The 9606-nt window shown below is 51.0% G+C and overlaps 1 protein-coding gene across 2 annotated transcripts; it reads left to right on the forward strand.

Moving 5' to 3' along the window:
* The first annotated feature begins 7198 nt into the window (after positions 1–7198).
* On the forward strand, positions 7199–9081 carry LOC109772783 (short-chain dehydrogenase TIC 32 B, chloroplastic). 2 transcript variants are annotated; one of them, XM_020331479.4, is made up of 3 exons: positions 7199–7988; positions 8144–8365; positions 8545–9081. In XM_020331479.4, exons 1-3 carry the CDS (start codon positions 7393–7395, stop codon positions 8693–8695), a joined length of 969 nt encoding a protein of 322 aa, XP_020187068.1. In that variant the 5' UTR covers positions 7199–7392; the 3' UTR covers positions 8696–9081. The 2 variants fall into 2 exon arrangements, with proteins under 2 accessions (XP_020187068.1, XP_020187067.1); XM_020331478.4 differs by having other exon boundaries at positions 7205–7988; positions 8144–8360.
* The last annotated feature ends 525 nt before the right edge of the window (positions 9082–9606 follow it).

The raw sequence follows: 9606 nt of genomic DNA on the forward strand, positions 1-9606 counted from the left end.
AAATGCTAAGTCAGGAAAGAGTGAGGGGCGGCCGGCGGGGGATGACCGGCGCGGGGGGATTGAGGGGGAGACCGAGTGAGTGGAGAGAATGAGGGCGTAAACATGTAAAAATATACATCAAAAATACATTGATCATCAATGATCTTTTTGTGTACAATCTGAATTGTCAACATGAGTCCTCAACGGTTTAGAAACCGGTGAAGACTCATATTGCGACCACAAATTCTACACGTAGAGTTCAACGAAGACCAAGTGCTTGTGATAGTTTGAGAAGTAAACATATTTAAGGTGGCAAAAATCCTGCTAGGAGAGCGAGGTGGGACTAAAAACAACCTGCCACAACCTCTTTACTACCGGTTCATGCCACGAACCGGCACTAAAGGGGTTGGCCGGGCCCCAGCCTGACAACATCCAGCCACTGCCTCTTTAGTACCGGTTCATGGCATGAACCGGTACTAAAGATCTCCTCCCGCCTAGCCGTTTGAACCGGCACTAATGACCGGCTCAAATTCAAACCGGGACTAATGTGGCTCACATTTGACCCTTTTTCTACTAGTGTAAGCCCATGCATATTTGTATTTTTCAGATTTTTCGTAAAAAACATTTTTTTAATGAATTTTGAATTTTGCAAATGGAGGCCTCCATGGAGGTTGGCCTCGAAAAGCTTTTGTGTATACATGCATGGGGCATTTTGGTGACCGGGCTTCATGGAGCCCAAAAAATTTCACGATATTCTTCTCACGATGTCGTCAAATTTAGTTTGCAAGCGCGGCAATTTTCCGACCAATAAATAAACTGAGACGAATATGCCATGTTCGTAAACTAAACTTGCGATCCTCTTATTTTTTAAACTAAACTTACCATCCTCGACGAACATAATTTGCCATGAAAAACCTTTGATTGAGATACCTAAAATTCTGATATTTGCTGGATATTATGGTTCTATAATTAAGCAGACTGGCCGCTGGCCGGAACCAATCACGTGGTTTATAGGTGAGGCATTGGTCAGGTGGACCTAACATATCCATGTTCCACATGCACATCCACCAGTAGGCCTTGCCATTTGACTTGACTTTGTCTGTGTGTCTCCTGGGCCGACAAGGATCAATTGTCATGTCCGGGCAACCGGGCCGGCGTACGTAGATATGCAACGACAATACTGTTTGCTATGAGCTCGCGGCCAAATTTCAGTGTTCCAGATGAACCCATACCCATTGATCGACATCTAAATGCCAAGTGCAGTGGTGGTAATGGCAGCCTGCCCTTATTTCGGCCGATGGATCCATCCCTGCAGGCTGCAGCCAACAGAAGTGTAGTGGGGCCTCTCGTATTCTAGATCAAACTTTGGTCATCTGTAAAACAAACAAAATATACTTCGTTATATGATAAAAAAGTACTCCCTCCGTTCCTAAATATAAGTCTTTTTAGAGATTTCAAATGGACTACCACATACGGATGTATATAAACATATTTTAGAGTGTAAATTCACTCATTTGGCTCCGTATGTAGTCACTTGTTGAAATCTCTAGAAAGACCTATATTTAGGAACGGAGGGAGTATATTGTTGGATTTGAATTTGAAAAGGTTTCCCACGGTATATTTAACTTTATGCCATATAGTTGACATTTTCTTAATTAAATTTATGATCAAACTTTTATTTGTAGTCTAAATCTACCTAAAGAACCCGTCCATTGCAACGGGAGAGAAAATAACACACACTCTTAACACAATAACCATGACTCAAAACCTTAATAGGTCCACGTCCTTTATTTTCACATAGCATCACATTTGTGTTGCCGACGATGGGCTCAGTGTTGGAAATATGCCCTAGAGGCATTAATAAAATGGTTATTATTATATTTCCTTGTTCATGATAATTGTCTATTGTTCATGCTATAATTGTGTTTTCCGGAAATCGTAATACATATGTGAATACATAGACCACAACATGACCCTAGTGAGCCTCTAGTTGGCTAGCTCGTTGATCAAAAGATAGTCATGGTTTCCTGACTATGGACATTGGATGTCATTGATAACGGGATCACATCATTAGGAGAATGATGTGATGGACAAGACCCAATCCTAAGCATAGCGCAAAGATCGTGTAGTTCGTTTGCTAGAGCTTTTCCAATTTCAAGTATCTTTTCCTTAGACCATGAGATCGTGTAACTTCCAGATGCCGCAGGAGTGCTTTGGGTGTACCAAACGTCACAACGTAACTGGGTGACTATAAAGGTACACTACAGGTATCTCTGAAAGTGTCTGTTGGGTTGACTAGGATCGAGACTGGGATTTGTCACTCCGTATGACGCAGAGGTATCTCTGGGCACACTCGGTAATGCATCATCATAATGAGCTCAAAGTGACCAAGTGGTTGGTCACGGGATCATGCATTACGGTACGAGTAAAGTGACTTGCCGGTAACGAGATTGAACGAGGTATTGGGATACCGACGATCGAATCTCGGGCAAGTAACGTACCGATTGACAAAGGGAATTGTATACGGGATTGATTGAATCCTCGACATCGTGGTTCATCCGATGAGATCATCGTGGAACATGTGGGAGCCAACATGGGTATCCAGATCCCGCTGTTGGTTATTGACCGGAGAGTCGTCTCGGTCATGTCTGCATGTCTCCCGAACCCGTAGGGTCTACACACTTAAGGTTCGGTGACGCTAGGGTTGTAGAGATAATAGTATGCGGAAATCCGAAAGTTGTTCGGAGTCCCGGATGAGATCCCGGACGTCACGAGGTGTTCCGGAATGGTCCGGAGGTGAAGAATTATATATAGGAAGTCCAGTTTCGGCCACCGGGAAAGTTTCGGGGGTCACCGGTATTGTACCGGGACCACCGGAAGGGTCCCGGGGGTCCACCGGGTGGGGCCACCTATCCCGGAGGGCCCCATGGGCTGAAGTGGGAAGGGAACCAGCCCCTAGTGGGCTGGTGCGCCCCCCCTTGGGCCTCCCCCTGCGCCTAGGGTTGGAAACCCTAGGGGTGGGGGCGCCCCACTTGGCTTGGGGGGGCAAGCCATCCCCCTTGGCCGCCGCCCCCCGGAGATTGGATCTCCCAGGGGCCGGCGCCCCCCCAGGGCCCCTATATATAGTGGAGGGGAGGGAGGGCAGCCGCACCACAGCCCCTGGCGCCTCCCTCTCCCTCCCGTGACACCTCTCCCTCTCGCTGAGCTTGGCGAAGCCCTGCCGAGATCCCCGCTACTTCCACCACCACGCCGTCGTGCTGCTGGATCTCCATCAACCTCTCCTTTCCCCTTGCTGGATCATGAAGGAGGAGACGTTGCTGCTCCGTACGTGTGTTGAACGCGGAGGTGCCGTCCGTTCGGCGCTCGGTCATCGGTGATTTGGATCACGACGAGTACGACTCCATCAACCCCGTTCACTTGAACGCTTCCGCTTGCGATCTATAAGGGTATGTAGATGCACTCCTCTCTCTCGTTGCTAGATGACTCCATAGATTGATCTTGGTGATGCGTAGAAAATTTTAAATTTCTGCTACGATACCCAACAGTGGCATCATGAGCTAGGTCTATGCGTAGTTTCTATGCACGAGTAGAACACAAACTTGTTGTGGGCGTAGATGTTGTCAATTTTCTTGCCACTACTAGTCTTATCTTGTTTCGGCGGCATCGTGGGATGAAGCGGCCCGGACCGACCTTACACGTACGCTTACGTGAGACAGGTTCCACCGACTGGCATGCACTAGTTGCATAAGGTGGCTAGCGGGTGTCTGTCTCTCCCACTTTAGTCGGAACGGATTCGATGAAAAGGGTCCTTATGAAGGGTAAATAGAAATTGGCATATCACGTTGTGGTTTTACGTAGGTAAGAAACGTTCTTGCTAGAAACCTATATAAGCCACGTAAAAACATGCAACAACAATTAGAGGACGTCTAACTTGTTTTTGCAGCATATGCCTTGTGATGTGATATGGCCAAAAGGATGTGATGAATGAAATATATGTGATGTATGAGATTGATCATGTTCTTGTAATAGGAATCACGACTTGCATGTCGATGAGTATGACAACCGGCAGGAGCCATAGGAGTTGTCTTTATTTTTTGTATGACCTTCGTTTGCTAGAGCTTTTTCAATGTCAAGTATCTTTTTCTTAGACCATGAGATCGTGTAACTCCCGGATGCCGCAGGAGTGCTTTGGGTGTACCAAACGTCACAACGTAACTGGGTGACTATAAAGGTACACTGCAGGTATCTCTGAAAGTGTCTGTTGGGTTGACACGGATCGACACTGGGATTTGTCACTCCGTATGACGGAGAGGTATCTCTGGGCCCACTCGGTAATGCATCATCATAATGAGCTCAAAGTGACCAAGTGGTTGGTCACGGGATCATGCATTACGGTATGAGTAAAGTGACTTGCCGGTAATGAGATTGAACGAGGTATTGGGATACGGACGATCGAATCTCGGGCAAGTAACGTACCGATTGACAAAGGGAATTGTATACGGGATTGATTGAATCCTCGACATCGTGGTTCATCCGATGAGATCATCGTGGAACATGTGGGAGCCAACATGGGTATCCAGATCCTGTTGTTGGTTATTGACCGGAGAGTCGTCTCGGTCATGTCTGCATGTCTCCCGAACCCGTAGGGTCTACACACTTAAGGTTCGGTGACGCTAGGGTTGTAGAGATAATAGTATGCGGAAATCCGAAAGTTGTTCGGAGTCCCGGATGAGATCCCGGACGTCACGAGGAGTTCCGGAATGGTCCGGAGGTGAAGAATTATATATAGGAAGTCCAGTTTCGGCCACCGGGAAAGTTTCGGGGGTCACCGGTATTGTACCGGGACCACCGGAAGGGTCCCGGGGGTCCATCGGGTGGGGCCACCTATCCCGGAGGGCCCCATGGGCTGAAGTGGGAAGGGAACCAGCCCGTAGTGGGCTGGTGCCCCCCCCTTGGGCCTCCCCCTGCGCCTAGGGTTGGAAACCCTAGGGGTGGGGGCGCCCCACTTGGCTTGGGGGGGCAAGCCACCCCCTGGAGATTGGATCTCCCAGGGGCCGGCGCCCCCCCAGGGCCCCTATATATAGTGGAGGGGGGAGGGCAGCCGCACCACAGCCCCTGGCGCCTCCCTCTCCCTCCCGTGACACCTCTCCCTCTCGCTGAGCTTGGCGAAGCCCTGCCGAGATCCCCGCTACATCCACCACCACGCCGTCGTGCTGCTGGATCTCCATCAACCTCTCATTTCCCCTTGCTGGATCAAGAAGGAGGAGACGTTGCTGCTCCGTACGTGTGTTGAACGTGGAGGTGCCGTCCGTTCGACGCTCGGTCATCGGTGATTTGGATCACGACGAGTACGACTCCATCAACCCCGTTCACTTGAACACTTCCGCTCGCGATCTACAAGGGTATGTAGATGCACTCCTCTCTCTCTCGTTGCTAGATGACTCCATAGATTGATCCTGGTGATGCGTAGAAAATTTTAAATTTCTGCTACGATACCCAACACTCAGTACTCACACAACAAAAACACGTTTGAATGTGGTCAGTCCTAAGGCCTCTCTCTCTCTCTCTTAATCGGAATAAAATGAGAAATATGTTATTTTTTCTATGAGGTTTTTAGAGTGTGCATGCGTGGTTATCGATGGTTTTTTCATCTCAATCTAGTTTAATAGGTATTTATTTGAAATTCGGATCGCCGCTGGTACGAAAGAAAACTGACAACTATAGATTGAGTTTGCACAAAAATAATATTTTAAAATATTTAACAGCTAAAAGTAATATCATATTTAGATTCTACACATTTTTCTAATCAAATTTCATATATAAAATGTTAAAATTGGAGTTGCAGTTTAAAAAATATGGATAATCTTGTTTTGGATAAGCTGCGGATTGGTTAACCGCAAAGTCAGGGAGGTTTTGTTAAAACGAAAAATAGTTCGGATGTGACTTAAACGTGTACTCCAGGTTAAGTTAAAAGACAGAAGATTTTATTACGAAAATACTAGCACCCACACGTGTGGGTGTTTGCATCTCGCTCAAACTTTGCACGAATCTTGGCATATTTTGCCTGCCATGTAGGACCGGGCTGATGTGTGGGCTTTATCCGGTCGCCCACACGTCCGTTTCACCACGCGGAGGGGTTGGTGTGGGCGTTTAGCAGTTCGCCCACTCGCCAATTTTTACGCACGCAGAGGGGCTGGTGTGTGGGCGTTTATCAGTTCACCCACACGCCCGTTACCTCTCCCACACCCAAAGTTGTCAGTTGCCATGTGTTTTGCAGGGGTACATGGCAACTGCCCCTAGCGTGCTTGTAAGCAGGTGGCAGCTCTTCCTTTACCCGAGTTGCGATGTGTTTTTGCAGGGTACATGGCAACTGCCTTACTGTGCTTCTAAGCAGATGGCAACTCTCTCTTTACCCGAACATGTTTTTTCGCCATGCCTTTTTTGTAGTGCTACATGGCAACTGCCTAGTGTTAGTGGGTGGCAACTGCTAAAGTTTTCAAATCATGACAACTGTAGTAGACCAGACCATACATGACAACAGCTGCTGTTGTCCAAAAATGACATCTAGCACTCGACCTGAGATGGCAACTGCAGTTGAGCAACCATGGCAACTGTAGTTAAACGAACGTGGAAGAGGGTCCGGACCATGGCAACTGCAGAGACGCGTGGTGACTGTCACGCGGAGCGTGAGGGACCGTGAGTACGAGCGTGTGGGCGTTATCTATTTCGCCCACATGCAGGCGTGTGAGAGCGTCCGCGAGACAAAAGACCGGGCATGTGGGCATTACTTGTTTTGCCCACACGCAGACGTGTGGACTGGTTCTTTAGGTACCACACGAAACGTGTGACCAGACTCCTTAACGCTCACTCGTGTGGGCGTTATTCGCGTCCTTTTATTTTAATGACGCGACGATAAACCCACATAAGCGCTCTATGCTTTATTAGTAGGTGGGTACAGATATGGATATAGATAGATAGATAGATATGGATATAGATGAAGAGGGCCTGATATGCCCGGACCGAAAAACGATGCGATGAATGTCACCAGCGGGCGGGCGGCGCATTGACGGAAAGTAGCGGCACCGATCGGCCACGGACACGCCCCGCACGTCCTTCGGACCGAGGTAATTTGCACGGTCGCCGCGCAGTCAATGCCATCAAATCATCGAGGGAGAAGAATTAAATTAGCTCCGTCCGTCGCAGCGTACTTGGGCTCAGACGCCAGCGAGGTCCCCGAGCTTTATATAACTCGGGCCGGCGCCATAACTTCCTCATCTCCGTCCACAGCCACGCTCCCTAGCTCTCTTCTCTGCCAAGCTAGCAGCGAGCTAGCTCCGCGGCCGTGCGGTGCGTTGATCAAGAAGATAGCCGTGCGGCGCGCACGCGGTGGCCGGCCGGTTGGGATAGCCGACGATGCTGCAGGCGGCCAGGTACCTGCTGGGCTCACCGGGCGCCAGCGGGTTCGGCTCCAAGTCCACCGCCGACGAGGTCACGGCCGCCTGCCCCGACCTCGGCTCGCTCACCGCCATCATCACCGGCGCCACATCGGGGATCGGGGCGGAGACGGCGCGGGTGCTGGCCAAGCGCGGGGCGAGGGTGGTCATCCCGGCGCGGAGCGTCAAGGCGGCCGAGGACATGCGCGCGCGCATCCTGGGCGAGTGCCCCGGCGCCGACATCCTCGTGCTGCACCTCGACCTCAGCTCGCTCGCCTCCGTCCGTGACTTTGCCCGCCGCTTCCTCTCACTCGGCCTGCCCCTCGACCTCCTCATCAACAACGCCGGCAAGTTCTCGCACGGCCAGCTCGCGCTGTCCGAGGACGGCGTGGAGATGACCTTCGCCACCAACTACCTCGGCCATTTCCTCCTGACGAAGCTTCTGCTGGGGAAGATGGCGGAGACAGCGGCGGCCACGGGGGTGCAGGGGCGCATCGTGAACGTGTCGTCCAGCGTGCACGGCTGGTTCTCCGGCGACTGGGCCGACTACCTCAAGCTCGTCACCCGCCGCAAGATGTAAGCATCGCATCTTTCATCGGTCCTTCACCTAACTCTGTCGACTGACAGTAAGCACCATTAGTTAGTTTTATTATCCTCACCTGATCGATCGCCATTGTTTAGTCTGCCGCTAATCAAGCTTGGCATGTGCATGTGCACGTACGTGCGTGCAGACCCTACGACGCGACGCAGGCTTACGCGGTGTCCAAGCTCGCCAACGTGCTGCACACCAAGGAGCTCGCCGCCCGCCTCCAGGAGATGGGCGCGGACGTGACGGTGAACTGCGTGCACCCGGGCATCGTGAGGACGCGCCTCAACCGCGACCGAGAGGGCCTCATCACAGATCTCGTCTTCGTGCTGCTCTCCAAGCTGCTCAAGACCATCCCTCAGGTCAGGTGACGATTAATCAACTGCTCTAATCTGCGTTATCATATGTAGACATGTCTCTGTCATCGCTGCACTCTGTTCTCGCCTGCCGGCGCCGCGCCGGAGGTGAAGGCTCTGCTTTCCGCAGTTAATGCGCCGCTCGCCCGTCCTCGCTGACGTACGTAGTGCCCTCTCGTCTCGCGTGCAGGCTGCGGCGACCACGTGCTACGCGGCGGTGCACCCGAGGCTGGCCGGTGTGTCCGGCCGCTACTTGGCCGACTGCAACGAGGCTCTCCCATCGCCGGCCGCCGCAAGCCGCAGCGAGGCCGCGCGGCTGTGGCAGGCGTCGGAGGACATGATCAGCGGCTCGAGTCAACAAGGACAAGTACTCCAATACGGCTGCTGGACAGGAACATCAGAGCATCCGACTAGTTTGTGTCCATCAACCGTGTAAACATATTCCTCCCGTGGTTTGTTCTGCTTCAAGCCAGGATGTAACATGCACATATTCATATTTTAGTACTATAAGCAGTAGCCAATCAGTGATCGTGTTTGTCACAGAGTGAAGATCATCTATAAGAAAGAGCTCGGACTGTGAGATCCATGTGTACTACATATGGTATTATAGACTATATTATAGACTAGAGGGTCGCTGAGGCTGGTGACATGTAAGCATATACATACATGTATACTGTATTTCACTAGTAGGAGTACTATTTGCAAGCCAAACTCCTGTATTCTGTCAGTGAGATTCCAGTACACACATACAGTATGCTCGTAGCTCGGTCTGTTCATGTCAGAGAAGTGAGACATGCCACAGTGTCTCACGCACGCTCGCTGTGCAACTTCTTCTATCTATCGTATCTCTATCTCAGTCGCGTGCTGGTGCAAGGTGATGATACTACTACGTGCGTGCATGGGCCAACAGAACAGAAGCGCTGTATTGTCTCGTTCGATTGGACTCGTCGACCGGCCGTTCCATATGCGGCAGATGCCTGTCGAGACGTATCATCCACGGCCGAATGATTGCGCCGGCCGTTGTACGTCGCCGTGGGGGCGCTGCAAAAGGAAAGGAAGGGGCGTCCTTGGCCGTTTTCCCTTGGGCGTTGGACGCTTCCTTGAACAGGGCTGCCTTGGAGGGTCGCTTTCTTTCTTCTGTGACATGAGATGGTTGCTTCCTGTCTCTCGATGATTGCCGATCAAGGAACAATGACCGGGCACAGGGTTTTCCATTTCTTTCTGACGATGCGATGGATCGGAACTTTCCACC

This window comes from Aegilops tauschii, chromosome 4, assembly GCF_002575655.3.
Source record: "Aegilops tauschii subsp. strangulata cultivar AL8/78 chromosome 4, Aet v6.0, whole genome shotgun sequence".
Classification (NCBI taxonomy): Eukaryota; Viridiplantae; Streptophyta; class Magnoliopsida; order Poales; family Poaceae; genus Aegilops; species Aegilops tauschii.